The 24,170-nt window shown below is 43.8% G+C and overlaps 1 protein-coding gene across 3 annotated transcripts in view; it reads left to right on the forward strand.

Annotated features, from left to right (window-relative positions):
* LOC146775773 (uncharacterized) overlaps positions 1-24,170 on the forward strand; it is a 409,198-nt gene that overhangs the window by 44,564 nt on the left and 340,464 nt on the right. For all 3 annotated transcript variants that reach the window (XM_085636851.1, XM_085636852.1, XM_085636853.1), the window contains exon 2: positions 22,482-22,608. In XM_085636851.1, the coding sequence (XP_085492977.1) occupies positions 22,482-22,608 (127 nt within the window). The remainder of the gene's footprint in view (positions 1-22,481; positions 22,609-24,170) is intronic.

The following is a 24,170-nucleotide window of genomic DNA, read 5'->3' on the forward strand; positions in this document are numbered from 1 at the left end:
AAAGGCTCGTTCTGTTGTACACAATGTCTTCTTGTTTATCTAAAAGGTAACAAAAATACTTATAACCCTTTTTTATTATAACTTTTCAACATGCTGCAAAGCAGCCACACTGCTCTACAACATAGCTTAAAGACATTGACAAAGCCAATAGCTCTGGATAAACACATAAGGTCCCAAAGGCGAGACCTATTGGCTATGCCAATGCTTGTTTGTTTTGAGGCCAGCTAGCAAAAAGCTCTCAGAAAAGTTTCACATAGGTACAGTTTAAAAAAATTAGTTTACAGAGGCTAGTTATGTCAGAGTTAGCTTACGCCACTGAACTGCAGAGCTCCTCATGTGCTTCTACATCGTTTCAACTTAGAAACACTGTGCCTGCTCAAGTACTCACTGCTGAAAAAGACAATAATTCTGCTTGTCTTAAAAAAATCAAATTTTTACTGAATATGTAAGCAGATAATTATTTCCTAAGAGACAAGTAGACCTACACAGCACAAGCTTGTGCGAGATCACAGATGTCCCCATGTGCAATACACACACTTTCACTTCTACAATTAATAGTTCTTTTCCTTAATTTCCTCAAAGTAATTATTTCCTGTTTTTTTAAAAGTGAACACAACTTCTTTTTTCCTCCATATATCTTCTCACATGGTACTTTTCTTGTTCACACCTCATGTTTACCATTTTCCCCCTACAAAAAGAAAAAATATCCAATAATGTAAAAGTTATATACTAGTTAATAAATCATAACATTCATTCTTCACTATATTCTATAAAGTTTTCTACATCTTTCACCCACAATCACACATTTAGATCTAGTGTACCACTAACTTGTTGTTCCATTCTCCAGAAAAATTCTAAACCCTCACCCAGTATATTTTTTTTCACAAATAAATTACAACATGCCATCAAACCTGATTTCATAAAAGTTTATAAAGTAACACATTCCTCTTGAGACACCTTTGCTCACACTGAGCAGAGTATTTCACTCTAGAAATAGCAATATTGCCACTGAAACATCTCATAGGCCTAAAGTATATGTGCAGTGAGGTCCATAAAACACTTGGGCTTGTATTAACACATTCCCATTCTTTTGCTTTCAAATTTGACAAGCACTGCCTCCTTTACTTACACGTAGATACAGTTGGAACACGTAATTATTTTATTAAATGTGCAATACTTTCTGATATCTATCTACATTCTAATGTCAACTTCTCAAAAGCTATATTAAGAGATATACGCCTTCCCTTTTCAGCCTGTAAATGTGCTGTAAAATAAGTTTACCAACATTAGTGCACTTACTGACACTTCACAACAATGTTTATAAAATATATTATCAATTACCTAAACTTGGAGTTCTTTAATACATGTAGATAAAGACCCCAGTCTCTTTCAGCTCAAAATAAATTCACTTCTGCTGACCCCAACTCAAACAGACTTCCTTGTCCTCCAAAGCACCAAGAACAACCTGAGCTATCTCTGGTTCTGCACCCAATCACATCACAGCATTTCGTCAACCACATAATAAGAATGGTAACTATTCGTTGAGCCTTGGTCCCCCTTTTTTTATCCTCTCCCCATATGATCTCACGAGACTCTTGCCGGATTGTAAAATACCTTGGGGCAGACCCAGTAATTTTCCATGTGAGTCTTGTGAGATGCATGCAAGATCGTACAAACCCCATGCGGCAAGCTTCAATCCCTGAAACATGCAAGCTACTCTTGTGATTCTCTCGTTGGATCCCAACATAGTTGTTGGACAATAGTAGTATATGGAAAAGACTAACTGCTCCACTGAGAACCCTCTCTTGGATAATAGTTGTGCATACTAGGGAGTGAGTAGGGATTATCGTCTCCTTTCATAGCTCTCTTTTGGATCACACGTATGCATAGTAGTGTGCGGGGAAGTACTGCCCTCTCCTGTAAGACCCTTCTTTCAGATGATGGGCATGCATAATAGATTGTTTAGATAGACTGTCCTCTACTTTCAGATCTCGGTCTCGGATAACAAGTGTGCATAGTAGTGTGTAGGAAGGGGCTGCCCTCTCCTTTCAGACTTATTTCTCAGATAATGGGTGTATGTAGTAGGGTGTGTAGATGGACTGGCCTCTCCTGTCAGATCTCTCTCTCAGATGACAGGTTACTGTAGTAAGGTGTGGGGAGAGACAGGCCTCTCATTGCAGACCTCTTTCTCCGATGATGGGTGTGCATAGTAGGGAGTGTGGAAAGAGACTGGCATCTGCTAAGACCTCTCTCTCAGATGGCAGGTGTGCGTAGTAGTGAGAGACTGCCGTTTCCTGTCAGACCTCTCTCTCAGTTGACGGATGTACATATTTAGGTATGTACATGGGCTATCCTCTTCTTTCAGACCTCTCTCCCAGATGGCGGTGTGTGCATTTTAGGGTGTGTACATGGACTGGACTCTCCTGTCAGACCTCTTTCCCAGATGACAGTTTAGTATAGTAAGGTGTGTGCATGGCTAGGCCTCTCCTTTGAGATATCTCAGATGACGAATGTGTGTAGGGTGTGTGGGTAGGGACTGCCCTTTTCTGTCAGACTTCTCTCTCAGATGATTGGTTTGCATAGTAAGGTTTGGGGAGTGACAGGCCTCTGTTTCCAGATCTCTTTCTTGGATGACGGGCAACCATAGTAAGCTGTATGGATAGAAAGGCCTCTACTCTCAGATCTCTGTCTCAGATAACGGATGTGCCTAGCAGTGTGTGTGTGGAAGGACTGCCCTCTCTTTCCAGACCGCTTTCTCAGATGATGGGTGTGCATTGTAGGGTGTGATAAGAGAGACTGGCTTCTCTGCTGAGACCTCTTTTGGATGATGGGTGTGCATAGTATGCTGCATCCAGGGACTGTCCTCTTCACAAACACCCCTTTCTTTGATTATGGGTGTGCATACTAGGGTGTGTGAAGAGCCTTACCTCTACTCACAACTTTTAACAAGCCGACGAGCATAAATAGTAGACTCTGATAAACACCATCTCCAGTAAGTATTTTCTTCCTACAGTAAAAAGTGCGCTCACCAGAGTGCATTCAAAGATCACCTACTCTTGCCTACTTTTAACAATCCTGCAGGAGTTTCCAAAGATCGTAACTTTGAAAACAAAAAAAGAATTTACCTTCTAATCATCACAGAACTTATCTCTTACACACTTCCTCTCAAAACCAAGGACAACAATATATATTCCTACTAATAGTGTGTATTGAGAACTCATCAACTCCTTTTTAGGTTGAGCCAGGCAGGGCGCATGCATTGCTCTGCGAGGCATGTTGTATTCAGTACATGGGCTTCAAGCCGGCCCATCGCGTGCCATTGGTTTTTCTGGGTGCCTTTCATAATTTCTTACTTTTGAATGATAAATGGTGCCCATTTGTCCCTCCTTTGGTTCTGTCATTCCCTCCCATAGCGACTGGCACTGTTACAGGCCTAAATTTGCTTTTGTCCAATTCAGTTCTTTTTGTCCACTATTTTTTCCGATTGCCTGTCTAGTCTTCTGGAAATGTTGCAAATGTGAGCAGCTGACCAGTGTTACTGCTTTCCTCTCCCACCCACCATTTATTTGTGTGTTCTCCCTTTCTCAACTTAGCTTTCACTTATGATCTACATCTAGAGTCTGGGTCACTGAAGATCGAGTTGAATAGTCACAAAGTTAGAACGTTAGAAACTTTACTTTCCTCGCTAGCTCCCTTTCACCCAATCTTTCATTTTTAACAATCATTCTGTTTACTCGCTCAGAGCTCCATTTCTGTAAACAGGGCTGTAAATCTTGTTCTTTATCTGGTCACAAATATGGCAGTTGTGTCTCTGTTCCTAGTGGTAATCCCCTTTCATAGTCCTCAAGGCAGTGCTGCAGCTGCATCTCTGTTCCCAGTGGTAATTCCTAATTGTTAGTCCTCTAGACAGTGTTTCTAGCAACTTCTCTGGTCCCAATGGTAATTCCTCATTCTTGGTCCTCTAGGCAGTACTGCAGCTGCATCTCTGTTCTCAGTGGTGATTCCTCATTGTTAGTCCTCTAGCCACTGCTGCTAGCTGCTTCTCTGGTCCCAATGGTAATTCCTCATTCTTAGTCCTCTAGACAGTGCTTCAGCTGCTTCTCTGTTCCCAGTGGTAATTCCTCATTCTAAGTCCTCTACACTGTGCTACAGCTGCTTCTTTGGTCCTGCCAGTAATTCTTCCATTCTAAGTCCTCAAGACAGTGCTGCAGCTCTGTCTCTGTTCCCATTGGTAATTCCCCCTTCTTAGTCATTTGGCAGTTCTGCAGCAGCGTCTCTGTTCCCAGTGGTAATTTCTCATTCTTAGTCCTCAAGGCAGTGATGCTAGCTACTTCTCTTGTTCTGTCAGTAATTCTTCATTCTTAGTCCTCTAGCCAGTGTTGATAGCTACTTCTCTGGTCCCAGTGATGATTCCGCATTCACAGTCCTCTGGCCAATGCTGCTTGCTGCTTCTCTGGTCCCATTGGTAATTCCTCATTCTAAGTCCTCTAGGCAGTGCTACAGCTGCTTCTCTGGTTCCAGCGGTAATTCCTCATTCTTAGTCCTCTAGACAGTGCTGCTAGCTCCTACTCTGGTCCCGTCAGTAATTTCTCATTCTAAGTCCTCTAGGCAGTGCTGCAGCTGTCTCTCTGGTCACAGTGGTAATTCCTCATTCTAGGTCCTCTAGACAGTGCTACAGCTGCTTCTCTGGTCCCAAGGGTAATTCCTCACTCTTAGTCCTGTTAATAATGCTGATAGCTGCTTCTCTGGTCCCGTCAGTAACTCCCCCATTCTCAGTCCTCTAGGCAATGCTGTGCCTGTTTCTCTGTTCCCAGTGGTAATTCCTCATTCTAAGTACTCCAAGCAGTGCTGCTTTTCTCATCGCATCAGTAATTCTCCCATTCTTAGTACTCCACAAAGTGCTGCTAGCTGCTTCTCTGGCCCCATTGGAAACTCCTCCATTCTGATTCGTCTAGGCAATGCTGCTAGTTGCTTTTCTGGTCTCATTGGTAATTCCTTATTCTAAATCCTCTAGGAAGTGCTGCAGCTGTGTCTCTGGTTACAGTGGAAATTCCTCCATCAAATTCCTCTAGACAGTGCTGCTAGCTGCTTCTCTGATCCCAGAGGTAATTCCTCATTCTAAGTCCTGTGGGCAGTGCTGCTAGCTGCTACTCTAGTCCAGTCTGTAATTCCACATTCTAAATCCCCTAGGCAGTGCTACAGCTGCTTCTCTGGCCACAGTGGTAATTCCTCATTCTTAGTCCTCTATGCAGTGCTGCAGCTGTGTCTCTGGGCACAGTGGTAATTCCTCATTCTAAGTCCTCTAGACAGTACTGCTAGCTGCTTCTTTGACTCCAGTGGTAATTCCCCATTCTAGGTCCTTTAGGTAGTGCTGCTAGCTGCTACTCTGGTCCTGTCAGTAATTGCATATTTTGAGTCCTCTTGGCAGTGCGGCTAGCTGCTTCTCAGGTCCCATAGGTAATTCCTCATCCTAATTCCTCTAGGCAGTGCTGCAGCTGTGTCTGTTCCCAGTGGTAATTCCTCATTCTAAGTACTTTCAGCAGTGTTGTTAGCTGCTTTTTTGGTCCTGTCTGTAATTCCTCATTCTAGGTCCTCTAGGCAGTGCTGCAGATGCTTCTCTAGTCCCGGTGGTAATTCCTCATTCTTAATCTCTAGGCAGTACTGCTAGCTGCTACTCTGGTCCCATAGGTATTTCCTCATTCTAAGTCCTCTAGGCAGTGCTGCAGCTGTTTCTGTTCCCAGTTGTAATTCCTCTTGCTAAGTACTCTAGGCACGCTGCTAGCTGCTTCTCTTTTCTCATTGGTAATTCCTCATTCTAAGTCCTCTACAAAGTGTTGCAGCTACTTCTTTGGTCCTCTTGGTAATTCCCCATTCTTAGTCCTCTAGGCAGTACTGCAGCTGCATCTCTCGTCCCTGTGGTAATTCCTTATTTTCAGTCTTCTAGACAGTAACTCGCTGATCCTCATGTAAAGCGCTCTGATACCTCCGGGTCTAGCCAGCGCTATATAAAACTATGCAAATAAATAAAATAAATAAAGTTCTACTGCTGTTTCTCTGGTCCCTGTGGTAATTCCTCATTCTTAGTCCTCAAGGCAGTGCTGCAGCTGCGTCTCTGTTCCCAGTGCTAATTCCTCATTCTTAGTCCTCTAGCCAGTGTTGCTAGCGGCTTTTCTGTTCCCATAGGGAATTCCTCATTCTCAGTCCTATACCCAGTGCTGCAGTTGCTTCTCTGTTCACAGTGGCAATCCCTTATTCTTAGTCCTCTAGGCTGTGTTGATAGCTTCTTCTCTTGTCCCGGTGGTAATTCCTCATTTTAAGTCCTGTAGACAGTGCTGCAGGTGCTTCTCTGTTCCCAGTGGCAAATCCTCATTCTCAGTCCTCTAATCAGTGCTAATACCTGCTTCTCTTGGTAATTCCTCATTCTAAGTCCTCAAGACAGCGCTGCAGCTGCTTCTCAGGTCCCAGTGGTAATTCCTCATTCTAAGTCCTCTTGGCTGTGTTTCAGCTGTGTCTTTGTTCATACATCCACTACACTCCTAACCAAATCACATAGATAAAAGACATTGTCATTTACAACTCCAATAGCTCTAACTCTGACAAATGCTAGACCTATTGCATTGCAAATGCTTGTTACTATTCAAGATTCCGCGAGAGTTAGATCCAATAAAATTATTAAAAAACAATATACATTGATTTCCTTCACAGTATTTATCTCGTAGATACATTTTCTCTAAATCTAGGGCAACAGCATGCCTTGCTCCTGTCCCCTTATATAGTTTTTTTACTTCATTTCCACAACACCTCCAATATTTTACATTAAACAGCCCTTTCATTTCTAAAATTCCAACAACCATCCAAACAGAGCACTTACTCTAGGGAGACTCTTGCTCCCACTAGAGCATGGCAGCCCACTCAAGGGCCTCATGACCAATCACAGGGCTCCACTTTTGATTTTGTGCTCTTGCTGGAGTCGACGGGAATCTCACTTGCCCAACTGCCAGAATATATACAATTATTTTTGACCCTTAATATCTATAAAAAACTTTTTAATGGATTTACACCAAATCACAAAAACCACTGTCTGCAGACCAACATCTAGCTTCAAGCTGAATTTAGTGTAAATCCATTCAGCAGTTTTTGCTAAAACCTGTCTTACAGAAGTCTATGAAAAATGCATGGGGATTTTATGTTTTGGGGCCTCCCTTTGTTCTGTCCCTCTGCTTGATATATCGCCCTGAAACATTCTAGAATAGAGCTGAGGTGAATACTTCTTTTAAAAAAAAAGTTTGTTGAAGATTCATCAAACGGAACTAAAGTTATTAGCAAACCAACAAATGCTCCGTCTATGGAAAAGCAAACCTAAGTATAGCTACCTAGTGGTGGCCGCCAATATATATATCCACTGAAAAAACAAAGATTACAGGGACGACATAGTTTGGAAATAGAATTAGGAAAAACCTTAGAAATTCACCCCAAAAAAATCAAAGGTTAAAGGGACATTATATTTAGGTTACATTTGTACACACACAAAACCACAGAAATTCAGTAGGTATAGTTATACATATCTCAAAAAACAAACTCGTGCACTAAGGTAACTATAACTCACGCTCCTGCTATGCACAGTTTTCTCATCAATAATTTTATTGGAAATGTTACAGTGACATTAATGATGTCATAGAAGATGTAATGATTGATGTGGGGCACAAGAATGCCTGCATTTTTTAAAAATTCTATTTCCTAACTATATCGTCGCTGGAACCTCTGGTTTTTTCAGTGAATTTCTAAGGATTCTTTCAAAGGAAAGCCTTTGGTCAGCCCCTGCAACCAATCCCACCCTGTTCACGGTGTGGGGTTGGCTGCATGCTGGGGTTTGGCCGCATGCACGGGGAACCCAGAGGGTCCTCCCGCACGCCCCAAAAAAAATATCAGCAAAAAACACAGCAATCCCATGGGATCCAAAAAAAGGATATGGCAGCTGGGCCACATTCCTTAGTTATCGGCCCCGAGGAGCCAACCCCTGGGGTCTAAATCATAAAAAAGAGGGCACAACTTCCTCTTCAGTCTTTATAGGCCTTGGGAAGCCCACCCCGGGCCAAAATTACTGTAAATAGGAGAGGGAGGCCACACTGTCCTGGAGAGCCCACACAATGTCCTGGAGAGCCCACCGTGGTTTCCCTACCTGCAAGAGTTGCGGGCAGGGAAACAGAAGTCTGCTCCCACCTAGTAGGAGCTTTGAAATTTCTCCCACCGGGTGGGAGCAGACTTCTGTTTCCCTACTTGCTTTCTTGTGTGCAGGAAAACTGACTGCATCCACACGGAAGGATCATGCAAAAGCAGCTGCTCCCTCTGTGTGGAAGCAGCACTGGTTCCTGCAGCATGCTGGGATCCAGCTGGGGCCGTGAGGGCCCTAGTGTGTCCTCTTGGTGCCCACACTAGTGGTTTGTGTGTGCCCCAGGTGGGCACTGGGGCACCCAACTCTTGCCCAGGGAGTTTGGGTTCTTGGGGCTGTAAAGGCTCTCGGAGGGTGCCACGCTATCCCCTACCCCTAATTTATAAAATAGGCACCAGTGGATAGGGTCCCCTGGGGCCCAATGAGGGGGCTGCGTGCCCCTCACCTTAATTTACATAAATAGGGGCCAGATGATGGGGTATCCGGGGCCCAAGGAGGGTCAAAGAGGGAGGCTGCATGCCCGCTTCCATTTAATTTATAAATTAGTCCCCGGGGGAGTGGGTCCCATAGCCCGAGGAGACTGAGGTAGGGAAGAAGCACGCCCTTGCCCTTATTTAAAAATAAAGAACCTGGCGCATGGGGTCCCTGAGGCCATAAAGGTTCGGGACGGGGACTGTGCTCCAACATATTGTTTTTTTAAAAAGGGTGTCCCTAGTGAGCACCGGGAGATCAAAGTGAATAATGAATAAGCGGTAGGAGCTGCTCATTAATTATTTGCTGCTCCAGCATGGAGCGTCCCATAATTTCCTGCAAGGGCTTTTTTTAAATTATTTTTTTAAGCTTGGTGGTGCCCCTGGAATGGGAAGGGGCATCACCAAGCATGTTTAGGTCTTGCTGAGCCAGCGCGCACGCGCTGCTCGGAGAGCATTTAGTATACGGGTTTTCAAAGTGCTACACACATGATTTTGCAGGCCTGAAGCTTGAGTGCACGATGGCATGTACGTGCACAGCTGCTGCTCGCACTCCCTCCTCCCTTCTCCCCCTCCCTTTTCGTCAGCTTTGATCAGGCTCCTCTGCTGCTGGCATTCCCCCACTCCCTTCTCACCCAGCCCTTCTTGTCACCTCGGCTTGTTTAAATCGATCTGATGAGGGCAGAATACTCTAAACTATTTACGTCATCTCGGATAGAAAGAAAGTTTCTTGTGTTTTTTTCTTTTTGCGTGCTTGTTATGAGCAGGGAGGCCGAGGACATGGCTGAAATCGATAGAAAGTTTCTTGACCTTAGTTCAAGCTAAACAGCCAACTGCCGTTTATTTAATTAAATGCAGCTTTTCTGCGGAGCCGGCATATTGCATAATGTTTCCAATGCCACAATGTCATCCTTAAGATATCAGTACCGTAGCTTGCTGGTGCACTCTTCTCGCTTTATGTACCACTGACATCCATTGTGTGAAGTGTATTGTATTCGTTATCATTGCCAGTTATTTTCAATTACCGAAATAAAGCCTCACAAGACAATTTGTGATGTATTTCATCCGAGAAAGTAATACTAGGACTAACGTTTACTGTAGAAATAACAATATTTCTTAGGAAAGCAAACACATTTGATGGAATATTACTTTGAAAACACACCTTTACATGAAAATCTTTTTTTTATTGTTACCTCACATTAAACTTGCACTGGTTGTAGAAATATCTGCATTGTAACTGGCATTACATCGGTGATGTTATCACAGCCAATCGAAGGGTGAAGCGATTGATTAAAGGTTTTTATATAATTGACACAAAAAAACCTTATTTTGTGCTCCCTCATACGTGGTGCATTGTAAAAGCACACTGGGAATAATTTCTTCTGAGTGCGTCTGCCACGTGCAGAGCTTTAACTCCATCTGTTTACCAAATCAACTATTAATTAAGCATTGCACATAATTTCATTAAATCTAGTCTAGTAAGGAAATATGTATGTCACCAGGCGAGGCAAGCAACCTTTAAAAAAACACATTTCTATGCCTGTTTTTTGGCACATTGACTATAAAGATTGTACGATTTCAGTATGTGTACAACCTGTATGTGTATATTGCACCCTTCTACCCAGTCTTTAACCTTTCTTTAACTACATCTTTCAAGATTTTAACCACGTCCACCACCACATCCATCACCACCACCACCACCTCCACCACTCCCACAACATCTACCACCACCACGTCTACCACCACGTCCACCACCACCATATCCACCACTACCACATCCACCACGTCCACCACATCCACCACCATGTCCACCACCACATCCACCACCATGTTCACCACCACCATCACGTCCACCACCACCACGTTCACCACCACCATCACGTCCACCACCACCACGTCCACCACCACCACGTCCACCACCACCACGTCCACCACCCCCATGTCCACCCCCACGTCCACCCCCACCCCCATGTCCACCCCCATGTACACCACCACATCCACCACCACCACATCCACCAACCCAACTCCACCACCACGTCCACCACCATGTCCACCACCACATCCACCACCACGTCCACCACCACCACATACACGTCCACCACCACCACGTCCTCCACCACCACATCCACCACCACCAACACATCCACCACATCCACCACTACGACCACTAACACATCCACCACCATGTCCACCAACACCACCATGTCCACCACCACCACACACACCACCATGTCCACCACCACCACCATCACATCCACCACCACCAAGTCCTCCACCACCACGTCCACCACCACCACGTCCACCACCACATCCACCACCACATCCACCACATCCAACACCACATCCACCACATACACCATGTCCACCACCATGTCCACCATCACATCCACCACCAAGTCCTCCACCACCACGTCCACCACCACCACGTCCACCACCACATCCACCACCACGTCCACCACCACCACATACACATCCACCACCACCACATACACGTCCACCACCACCACCACGTCCACCACCAGCACCAATAGGTCCACCACAACCATCACATCCACCACCATGTCCATCACAACCACCACCATCACATGCACCACCATCATGTCCACCACCATCACCACGTCCAACACCACCATGTCCACCAGGTCCACAACCACCACCACATACACCACCATGTCCACCAACTCCACCACATCCACCTCCACCATCACCACGTCCACCACCACCACGTCCACCACCACCACCACCAATACCATGTCTACCACCACCAACACATCCACCACCACATCCACCACCACGTTCACCACCACCATGTCCACCACCACCACCACATCCACCACCTCCACCACATCCACCACCACCACACATCCACCACCACGTCTACCACCACCACCACGTCCACCACCACCTGTGACAGGTAAAGTGTCACTGGAAGGCAGGGGTAATAGGAGTGTCAATCCTGCCTGTGCATGGGACATTTAAGGATGCATTGGGTGCAAAAAGACGGGAATAGGGACTAGAAGTATTACACCAGACCCAAGATACATTTTGAAGAGGCACAATGTCACAGGGGCTTCTGTAAAAGCACTCGCAGCTTCTCTACCTCACAGTGGCATACCTGCACGAGCCACTCACTCAAAACAAGCATTGGCATAGGTCTCACCTTTGGGACCTTATAAGTATTTAGCTATGCAACACTTGATGTTGTTGCACCAAGGATATTGTGCTGGATAACTAAACACTTATAAGGTCCCAAAGGCGAGACCTATTGGCTATGCCAGTGCTTTTTGTAATATTGTCAGTGGGCTGCAGGAAGTGAAGCTGGCCTGCAGCAACATTAAACAAAAAACAGTAAGTCTCTAGGGGCATCAAAACCATTGAAGGACGCATATGAAAACTGAAACCCAAGTATTTCAGGAGACTAAACAAGATATGGGGTCCCAATTTGGAGAATATGGTAGAAATTGTCAATTTTTCGGTCGGAACTGCTAGAGAAAATATTGCATTACAGAACAATACATTGTTATAGGTCTGCAATTGGCAGCCTTACATGCACTGAATTGAGTGATTGATTGATTGATTTGATTGACTTATGCTTTATTTTGACAGAAATATCATAAAAGCAATACATAAAAATACATTGTTTGCCTTTAAAAAAAGAGTACAAATATGCAGCATCTTCAGTTTGCGTAAACAAATAATATAATGAAGTAAACGGATGAGCCCTTAGTACAATAATGCATATATCGTATTCAAAATATTAAAAAGCAGGAGAGCGATAGCAAATGCACATTTTAGTTTGTCGAATACATATCTACAGTTAAAACAGGGTAAAAACAGTCAATAGTTTGTGTTGTTGGAGAAACATTAGTATACTAAAAGAGTTATTAAATTATCCGCGACATAACAGCAACGGTTTTACAAGTAAAGTGATTGTGCATGAGAATACAAATGAATCTAGTGGTGTATCGTAGGGTTATCGCTGTCCTAATTTTGGTTAAAACTATACCAATCTTGCAAGAACTTTCCACCTTATGAGCCATGCTTGTCCCAAGAACTTTGCTACACAGCATGCGTAGAACGGCCTAGAGTCGGACCTGAGGATGCGCAATACTATGTGGTGGTCCCGTGTGCCCAATTGCCGGCAAGGAGGTTTCAGCCAGTTAGCCCGTGATGTTTTATATGTCGGGCAGGCAAACATTAGGTGGGCAATACTTTCTGTCTGGGCATTACAGCATGGGCAGTTTTTCCCATTACTTGTGCACCACTTTGCTGTCGCCTCCCGAATGGGAAGAGATCCAAGCCTAAAATGTATGTATAACATTCTATCTATCGGTGCCTATATTGTGTTGAGGAAGGGCTCAAGATATCTAATTTGTTTGTGGGAATAGACTTCTGTTGTTAGTTTGCCCACATTAGATCTGGAGTTCTCTCGTTGATCCAACCATTCACAATATAAATGTTTGAGTTCTTCTCTCCTCGGGGGATCCTGGCTGGCCCAACAGGCTCGGAGTCCTATGGCTGTCAGCGTTTTTTTTGTATCAGCGATCCAGCCTATTTTGCAACCGGTGTCTAGGCGGATAATCTCAGCAAGGGCTTCGGCATAGGGAGAAAGCTCAGGGGTCCGCCTATGGCGGGCCCAGAAGAGTAAAGGGCGTAGCCTAGCTACGTCACCTATCGACCGCCTGCCCATGTCCAACAGTAAAGGGGTGAGGGGGACATATTTGGGAGTTATAACCAGGTCTCTTAAAAATGTATGTTCTGATCTGCAGTGCTCATCGAGTTTGTTGAAGTCCCAAACTTCTGCTCCATAGAGAGCAGTGCTAACTGCTTTAGCGTCATATACTTGGAGGGCCTGAGCTACGGGCCTTGTGTGTGAAAGGCAGTGTTCTTTCCCTTTGGCTCCAGCCACTCGCTTGTGTCCAGCTGCATCTTTGCTAGGTGGGGTCTCCAAGACATTTTATTAGTAAGCCTTACACCTAGGTAATCAAAGGTGTCCACCTTTTCAAGGGGTACCCCACCCAGCTGAGGGCCATTCCTGTATGACCTATGGCAGTTAAAGGCCATAAATTTGGTTTTTGAACTATTAATAACCAATCCCCGGGTGTCGCAGAAGATTTGAAATCTATCGATAAGGCGTGTAACCCCGCTGGGGTCTTTGATATCAACAGGGTGTCGTCCGCAAACAACAAGGTTGGTATCTTGTTGCCCGCCAGGGTGGGCGAATCTGCGGGTTCCTCCAAGAGGAAATCGACTACCCTGTTCACATATAGGGAGAACAAAGTTGGGGCCAAAACACAGCCCTGTCGGAGCAAAGTTCCCCTCATGGTGCCGGATCAGTAGTTTAAGAATAAGGGGAGGGATACCCATTTTGCGAGCGTCGTCCACAACCTGGATCTGGGGACCAGGTCAAAGGCAGTCTTCAGATCGATGAATGCGAGGTAAAGACTGCCCTTGCCTAGCACCACTACCTTCCAATAAATGAGGAGGAGTCTAAATACCTGATCCAATGTCCTGGTCTTTGATCTAAATCCGGCCTGATACTGGTAGATGATAGCTTCGTCCTCAGACCATCACTGTATCCTATGCAGAAGCATCCGGCCGAAGACCTTCTGCATAGCATCAATCAGACTGATTGGTCTGTAGTTGGAAGGGTCATCCCTGGCACCCTTTTTGTGAATGGGGACCACTTCGGCGGCCTTCCATGACACCGGGACTGGTGCCCCATTGGCTATTGCATTTGCCAATAAAGAAATATAGCGTGCCCAACGGCAGGGATCAGCCAAGAATAGATCACCAGGCAAACCATCGGGACCCGCTGCTTTGGAGGGGACAATTTTGTTTATTGCAGCTTCTGCCAAAAAACACTCCTCTTGTGCCATAAGCCTATTTATAGGAAAATCACAGGAGTGTAACCCATAGACCCAACTGAGATCAGGGTAAATGCAAAATACTTACAACAATATCTCAGCAGGAATTATTGAATTCTTTGCAATTGTATGCACAAAACATTACAAACCACAAAGCAAGTAAAAAGAGGCTTCAAATAATTTGATTAATGCGCCCGTAGGCGTCATGTATTTGGAGAAGATTAATGAAAAATATATACAAATTGTAACAGCACTACTTGGTACGAATACCAAAACAACCCTAAAGAAGAAAGTGTACAATGTGCTCGTGATAATGGAGTGACGGCGCAAGTGACAACGTGAAAGAAACCATAGCCAAATCAGCCTTAACTCTTTCTGGCGCCCTCTAATGTTTGGTTCTCCGAATAATTTCAAAAAATATCAAATGAACAATTGAAAAAAAGTGGATGTTTTGAACCTTTCATTTTGTACATATCTTGTAAATACTGTTTTGCGCCATTTGGCTATGGTTTCTTTCATGTTGTCACTTGCGCCGTCACTCCATTATCACGAGCACATTGTACACTTTCTTCTTTAGGGTTGTTTTGGTATTCGTACCAAGTAGTGCTGTTACAATTTGTATATATTTTTCATTAATCTTCTCCAAATACATGACGCCTACGGGCGCATTAATCAAATTATTTGAAGCCTCTTTTTACTTGCTTTGTGGTTTGTAATGTTTTGTACATACAATTGCAAAGAATTCAATAATTCCTGCTGAGATATTGTTGTAAGTAATAAGCCTATTTAGCCCGTCTAATTCCCCTTCTACACTGGCCTCTGTTGTTGAGTAGAGCCCTTTGAAATGATCATGCCAAGTCTGGCCAGTGAGGTAATTTGGGGCTGGGCGTGCACCTGTCTTGCTTTCACAGGTGATCAGCTTCCAAAACTTATTGGCATCTTTGGATGAACATGCCTCTTTGAGTTGTTACCAACGTGATTCATCCCATTTTGTCTTTGCTTCCCGCTGGGCTACTTTGTATGAATATCTGGCAGATTTTATGAGCAGATGGTTTTTCTCTTTGATCACTTTATCCAGGATTGATCTTTTTTTCCCTGCAATCTTTGGTGTACCATGAGTATGGGTCCTTAGTTATATTGCTGGTTTCTTTACTCAAGTTTGGAGCTTGAAAATATGTATTGATTTGGGTAACGGTATGCATGTGGGCCTTGGCCACGTCCACTAATCTTGTTACACTGTGGTCCGCAACCTGTAGCTTAACCATGCCTACATCTAGCTTGTGTTTGATACCAGCAGTCTTCGCGTCGCTCAGGGCTACCTTCTTCCATTTCAGGAACTTTTTACAATTTGATGGAACTATATCCCTGGTAATTGTCGGTAGTTGGTTATTCGGCTGGTAGTAGGGTGCCTCCCACAAGGTCTTCAAAGTTAAACACAAGGGGTTGTGGTCACGCTCTGTAGTCGAACCGCCTGTCATGTTGATCAAATTCCCCCACAATTTTACATTGAGGAGGATGTAGTTGATCCGAGATGGACAGCTGGCTCTATTGTAGGTATTGGCACCTTACTTATCAGATTGTGATCTACCATTGACTGCCCTTAGCCCATGCTCCAAGGTAATAGCATTGAGTTGGAGTACCTGTTGTGTCCATCTTTTAACTAAGGGGAGGTCAAGTTGGGGGACTGACCATCGGTTGTCTTGATCTTCTGTTGCCGTTAAATCTTCTATGGTCTCACGATGCAGTGCTCGATAGCCAGCACAATCCTGAAATATAAGGGGGGTGGCCCTACCCTGCCTCCTTCTGGCAATGACGGGCAAGGACGGGCCCGGGCTTCGCTCGCGCGCTGCGGGAAGTCTGTTGCAGCTTTATAGTGCTTCCAGGCGTGCAGGAACAGGGTCGGTGGTGGCTCGCCAGCCGCTAAGGACTCTGGGGCGTGTAGTTTACCCCGCTCCGGTCCCGGCAAATCTGTGGTGGCTTCTGCGCTGCGGGAAGCCTGTTGTAGCTTTATAGCGCCACCAGGCGCGCAGGAACAGCGTAGGTGGTGTTGGTGGCAGCTCACCAGCCGCTAAGGACTCTGGGGCGTGTAGTTTACCCCGGCTCCGGTCCCAGCAAATCTGTGGTGGCTCCCGCGCTGCGGGAAGCCTGTTGCAGCTTTATAGTGCCTCCAGGCGTGCAGATACAGCGTCAGTGGTGTTGGTGGCGGGTCACCAGCCACTGAGGACTCTGGGGCATGTAGTTTACCCCCGCTCCGGTCCCGGCAAATCAGAGTCCAGACGCCGCTGCTGCTCGTCTCTATGCGGGGTTAGCAGGAAGCCAAGCGAGGGACCCCGGGGCTGCTCGCTGGGAGAAAGGGACCCACAACGCACATCCTCCCCGGCAGCAGTGCGGAGCTCTTTGCGCTGTTCACACGAACCAAGTTACGGGCTTCACTTCTTCCCCTGCCTGTAGCTCTTAAATCCCCGGGGGAGGAAGGGGGCAGTCGGGGAGGTTTTTGGGAAAAACCTCGCACACTGTGAGAACTTGGAAGCCACGCACGGGCAGCTGACGACGGTGTGAGCATGTGTGTGTGACTGAATCACTTTTCTTTGTTTGGTTTCATGTAGAAGGTATCAGATGTTAATGGAGGTTTGTAGTAGGGTTTACACCACAGAACGGGTGTTTTTTTAGATAAGGAGGACTAAATGTATGTGGAATTACATTATAATCCAAAATTTGAGAACAATGGGAAGTTATGTATGGTGTATGAAGATAGGGTTATGGAGTCTAGACATGAGGCGGATAAGTGATTGTTGATTTAATTAGTAAAGCCTTTTAGAACTGTGACATCTGTGACAATTGCAAGACGGTTGAAGATCGTAATGAGAGAAGCTGGAGTAGATGTGAAGGGTTTTGGGGTACATTCAATAAGGGGTGCATAGCTAGTAAGGCACTATGGTCCGATGCACGTTTAAAAGATGTTTGAGGGCTGCTGATTGGTCTGGAGCTTAATGTGTTTGTGAGGTATTATGTCAGGCCTGCTGAGCATGTTTCGAGATACGCTTTGGAAAGCTTTAACCATGCATGATGCTAGCCTCTTATCTTGTAATAAAATAGCAGTTCTCCAAAGGAAATGTGGAGAAAATCTAGAATATATTAAAGATACAGAGCCAAGTATAATCACTCCCTCCTCACCCATGAAAGTTATGGAATGGGAGGTATGTGTGAAGTGTTTAATATTTGGTAAAAAAAAAAAAGGAGGGAGAGTTGGCTATAATGTTACTTTTTTGTTGACAGAGTCAGTAATGATGCAGCATTGTCGGAGGTGACAAGGAAAAGATTTTGGAGTGAAAGGAGTTTGAATCGTTTTGAAGCAGATTTAAAAGACGGAGAAGATTCTAAGTTATGGACTTATATAGTGTGTTTTGTTCTAATTCTGGAATGCTTATTATGGTAATGTGTTTTATTAAAGGACCTGCTGTTGAAGTGGCATAAAAAGATTTAATGCATAATACTATCCTCCATATGTTTAATGAAATCTAGAATCTCTACATTTCCTTTGTAGAATCCCTATTCTCTCTAGACAAATGATGGAGTAATCAGGGGGTACCAGGAAGTTCAGCAATAGCTGGTAGGCTACATTGAGTCAAATCTCCATGAGGAATAGGAGGTCAAGGTTGTCACTGCTGATAAGATCTGATATTGTAATTTTCTATTCAGCCATAGACCTGTAGTTGTGGAGAAGGCATACGAGTGAGAAGGCATTTGAGAGTGGTAAACATAGGGTCATGAAGGGTGAAATTTGATAAGGTTGTGCTCATCGCTACTCTGTCATTACTTGACTGATGAGCCTTTGTCAGACCTGATATGGTAGGTTTTTTATAAGCAATTTGACAGTGTCTGTGGTAAATATCAGAACCATATTCTGCTTGTAGCAATTTTATTCATTCTCAGATAGGACTCATAAATTAATATGATACATTATCCCTGTGCAATCAAGTTCAACCATATCTACTCATCGTAGGTAACGCTTTTCATTACTTCGTGCTAACCAGATTCCAATTGCATTTAGTTCCCTGGCTTTTGGCTGTTCCCCAAGGTTTTACAAAACCCGGCACCTTAAAACCATGTCCTTGCGACAATTTCTCTGAGCAAGATACCTTACATTTTATTTTCTTCTGTGGTCATTATGTTTTACTGCGTTAAATGTTTATATTTCCATTACTCAGAGATTGTCATTTTACCCAAGTCAGTTTTGGGGTTGCAAGTTTTTTAACAGAAGCCATTAGGTGCAGGAAAAAGTTGTCATTTTAACCTCCATTAGTTTTTATCTGTTTTAATTCCAGAGTCTGTTTCACGTTAATATTGGTATTAATATGATACACTGTCTATTGTACTTAACTTTAGCACTTTGCACTTTATATGATACCTTCCGCCTTACTCTTTAATTCGAAATTTGACCCCTGATTGATGTTAAGAATATTATGTCTACTTTTATGGCATTGAATTGCCGAATAAAATATCTTTGAACTTGACTCATATCGATCGCTTGGGTCTCGGTTCTTTGTTTCTCCTTGGAGTGGTGAGCGTGGGCCACAAGGTGGGAGTGGAGATTTGAGTGGGTGGAGAAAGCAATAGATTGGAAAAGCTCAACAAATCAATTTTACTTCTGCAGATAGGCTGATTTTTCTGGATTTTAACTTTTGTGTTGGTAAAGACTAAATTCAAATTTTGGGTAAGGATACATGACCTAGGTGTAGTACGGTGTCTCGGAATTAGAGACTTCGAGAGTTTGTGGAGAGATTGAGTATGGCTGATTGACCTTACAGTGTGTCTGGGCAAATAGTTGAGTATTGGTGAAGGTAATATCAGATGCTAGGAGAGGAGTGAAGGAAGGTTAGAGTGGACAGGTGGGTGAGGATTGAAACTGTTGTCAAGAACAGCCATAGTGTAGCAGGAGGGCTGGAGCTTTCAGATTAATTCAAGGGAACATCGTTCTGGTGGAGGAGAGTTGGGATATTGGGAGGCCACTTGTGGAGAGTCATTACCCGAACAAGTTGTTTGGATTCGATTGAGTGACTAGTTTGTGATGGTGTCGGGGGAGGGTGGGGATTTCAAGGGCATTGGGAATCCGTTTGTGAAGGATCTCTCCCATCGCAGGTTGTTGTGATTTGAGCAAATGTACAAAGGAGAGGGGTTTAAGGAGTTTCAAGGAAGTGGGAGGTGAGGAGGGGTAGGAGGATCTACAGTGTGGGGGGACAGGAATGGAGTAAAAGGCAATAGAGGATCAGCATTCTTGGAAATGAAAATGGAGTGCATTTTAATGCCTTCTTAGTCAAATTTAAAAGATTGCATTGAAGAATTGAAGGTCATTATTGAAGGATTGAATCATGATTTTGCTGATGTTGCAATTCTTGATGTTCGCTTTGGCAGTGAAGGAGGAGCGCATGTCAGTAAGGATAGATGCAGCGGCGGTTCCTCCATCTGGGCAGAGGATGCCCCCCCACCCGCTGCAAGAGCAGCAGATTTGAAAAATAAAATGGTAATAATATTAAACTGCTGCTCTCAACTCAAGCCAAGAGGTGGGGCCATTGCTGCTGATTTGTAAAAGGGGAGGAGGGTGCCAAATCCTGTTTGAAGTGCTCATGTCACTGTGGCTGGCTCTCTTCGACGGCCAACATGACTCGCACACTTTAAACCTCTCCAACCCAAGTTGTCTTAATCAGCTTGGTGTAGAGAAGGCACAGGCCCCCACATGCCTAAAGAGCCTGCCCGCTCCAACCAATCCTGACACTTCTCTCATGCTGCTTAACATTATCAGAAGCATCTAGAGTAGTAAAGGGAAGTACTCTGAGCTCTGGGACTGCTGAAGTGAAGAACATGTAGGACAAGTGGGTAAGTAAACGTTTTTTTGTTTTTTTTATTATTACTTTTTTGGCCCACTGACAGTCACTTTCAGAAACTTGTACTGCATGCAGCTTCAACTTCAGAGCTCTCAATCATGGCCCATAATAAATAAAACGCTGTTAACGAGCCATGATTAAGAGCTTTGGCATTGAGCCTAAAGGTATTGATGGGTTATCACAGTGCCTGCCACTGGGTTAAAACAATCCCTTCGCTCCGATGCCCCTCCATTTCTAAATGTCATCACCCGCCACTGGATCGGTGTTAAAGTCTCAACCTGGAGTGGAATGTCAGAAGATAAGAAAAGGAGGTCATACTTTATGTATGCCTCATCTGTTGCAGTAATATTCACAAATGAGGGTTTCTGGGAACATTGAACGAGTCTGTATGTGACATTCTTCTTACCATTCTTCAATGAATAGTGTGTATGGATGATCCTGGAGGAGTATTGACCTATTGTCTCCAGGTGGAAGGAGGTAAGTGGGTGCCTTATAGGGAGCATTTTGTGTGGAGAAAAGAAGGTGACAGGGGCAATGAAAGAAGGAAAGTAGTCTTGGGAGAAGAGAAGGTTGCAGGTGCAAGAAAAAAAATTTAACTGGGTTCCTAATTCAGAAAAGAGAAGGAAAAAAGGAGAGACAACCATGGCTGCTATGAGAAGAAGAAAACATGGTGTGGTGAAAGATGGGAAACTATTCAAAGGTGTTAGGATTGTCTTGAGAGGTTGTGATGGGCAGTTCGATAGAGCGTGTGGATGGTGCATGGAGGCAAGGTAAAAGAGAGATAGGACTGAAAAGTAAACAGATGGTGAGAGAGAGTAAAGACTACCTTCTGATCATGAATCTTCTTTAGAAATTGGGGTACCTCCATATGAGACAGGACAAGTTTAGTCGACAGATGACTAGAAGGAGGAGGTCTCCTTCTAGATCTTAGTAAATTGTAGGTATTGGGGCAAATGCAGTGGAAATATGATTATTGTGCAGTTATCTTGTCGGAATGGATTATGTTTTGTAAATAAATAGTGAGAGAGATCAAATGTTGTGTTCAAACAAATGAAAATTCTAATTTGAATATGATAGGTTAGATGAAAGAAACCTCCTTCTGTCTCTTGTAAGCATTCAGTTGTAGGGCTCATCCACAGGAGATTTAATGTTACAGACAAAGCAGTGAGAAGGAGGGAGTCCCCCTTTTTCTATTTCTCCAAACTAGGTAGTTGACGAGATACATCTAGAGGATATAGGTCTTATTTTGAAACAAAGAGGGTGTCCTCTTTCTATTTCAATGTAGACTAGATGGTTGCCTCCATTTCCTCTCTTTGAGTAGCTTTGTGACACTATGATGTTCTCCATCGAGAGAGTTTCCATATTACATATTAGGAAGGTTGGAGAGTAATGATGTTTTTGGGAATATAATCTATTTATAGTTGACTATTTGCAGCAGCAAGGTTTGTGACTGCTATTGTATGAGTTCTTTGGCCGCTGGTTTTCTTTTTCCAGTGATACTCTCTAAGAAAACCATTGAAACGTAGAAGACGTTGCCGTATTAACATCTGGGGTTGCCTAAACTAACAACTACAGCAGCAGCTCTGACAAACAAGTTCCCTGCTTGAAAACAATATATTCCTAGACGTAAGTTAACTTAATTCCAGACATGATGTAGTAAGCTGCAAAACCATGTTGGCACATGGTATGCTAGAAAAGCATTACTGTCCCCTGGCTCCCACACATCTCGACCTCCTATCCTCTTCCTCAAATTGTCTGGGAGCCATGGCACTAATTTTCTAAGGGGGACCTTGCCAAATAAAATGTGTCCAAATGATAATTTAATGATAATTTAATTCTTTTTTTGGAAACCCCCCAACTGGTTTTTAGTCAAGTAGGATGTACTCCTCTACATGTTCCAAGATACTAATATGTGAAAACAGAATCCCTCCCTGTTAGATGGTGGTCCGTGTGTTCATGCCACCCACGAGCCTTTGTAACAGTAGGATCATGATGCATGTGCTCTGCTAATGATGACCGTAATTGGTCAAACAGGAGAGGTATAGAGCGCAACCGGATGTCGTGTATGTCACCTGCATTTCTTTTCTTTCAGGCGGGGGTTACTTTCCTTGATGTGGCTGCCCGTTTCTCTGAAGAGGAGTGGAAGCTTTTGCATGAATGGCAGAAGGAACTTTACAACAATGTGATGGAAGAAATCCAGCGGGCCTTGATCTCACTTGGTAAGATGGCATACACTGAAAGATGTAAAATGTATGACATGGTTTCAGGTTCACTTTAGTAGACCGGGGTATCATTCCATTGCCTGGACATGTCCAGAAGGAAAGTCACGGCACACTTCATGGCTTTTTAACTTAATTTGTGCTCTTTTGAGAGACTTAGCTCATCATTTCAATCACAGCCTGTAATATCTGGCTATAAATAAGCTTGTGAAATATTTTAAGCATAGGAGTATTGGTCTAATTCCGTAAAATAGATTGGCTTCTCACTGTGTTGGTTTTTGCTGCGTTTTTTATTATTTTTGGTGCACCAACTCAGCATCTTTGTGTCTTTTTCAATCTTTATTCTTCATTCGGTCATCCAGTGACCATAACAAAGCAGAGTAAAATCATACAAAATGCATCATACAAAATGCATTACACAATATGCTTAAAAATTGTTGTTACATATAAAGAATCTTTGAACTAATATATGTCGAAAAAAGTTACATTTCATGATACAATTGCAGACCTAATGCATATGGAAAGCTGTATAAAAGTTGCAGGTAAAAAGCATATCCTCACAGTTTGCATTGTCTGTAAAAACTCCAAGGAAGCATTGCATTGTCTAAAATTAGCCTGTTTTAGCAAAGGTAAAATAAGCAATACATCAATGATCCAGAAAATGTAGCAGAAAAGGAATCCGAATTCTAAAACAATTTGCTTAGATCCAGCCAAGTACAGATCTTATAAGATCCAGGGTATTAAGCCCTTTTCCAGGTTCAGACATTCATCTAAAATAGATGGATTCCTTGAGGTTCCCTACTTAGTCCATATTTTCAGCCATAGCAGAAGAGATTGTAACTTCACAACATCATTTATGTACCTTAGACCAATTTCAGTGTGGCATATGTAATTACTAGTGGATTTGCATATGGCCAGTAATATTTTTACAAAGCCATTTTACACCTTCTCCGACCTCGGTTGGTCTAAAAAGCCCCATACACTAGCCCTATATATGGCACCTGGGCAGCATTTAGCCTTATAGATTGTTATTAGTTCTGTGATCAGCTTTCTGCCTACCAGCTTTCAAAGTACTCCACGTGAGTCCATCATCAAAGAGAACTTGCTCGTTTTCATGTTGTTTACAATAAAGACCTTATTTTTCATATCTCTGGGTCCAAAGACTATCATAGTTGTTTTTGTTTGGTTGACCATCAAGTCCAGGCTGTTCATAAAAGCACAGAACTGATCTAATAGTCACTGCAGGCCAATTGCAGTTCTGGCCAATAAGACCTTTTCTTTGGCATAGGTCAATGCAGGTATGCTACGGTTGCGCATCCTAGGACAGTCAGCGTTAAAATTTAAAATTAATTCTCCAATCTGTTAACATACAATCAAAAAAGAAAGGAGGCCAAAACACAACCCTGGCGCTCACCTCAACAAGCATGAGAGTTTTGATTATTTCCCGAGCTGGACCAAACCTCACACTGGTGGTTACCTCTAGATGAAGTGCCCTCAAAACATTTACAGTACTTGGCTCAATCCCTAAGTCCAACATGATTGTCCAGTGTATTGACCTATTT

Source organism: Triturus cristatus, chromosome 12, assembly GCF_964204655.1.
Source record: "Triturus cristatus chromosome 12, aTriCri1.1, whole genome shotgun sequence".
NCBI classification, from domain to species: Eukaryota; Metazoa; Chordata; class Amphibia; order Caudata; family Salamandridae; genus Triturus; species Triturus cristatus.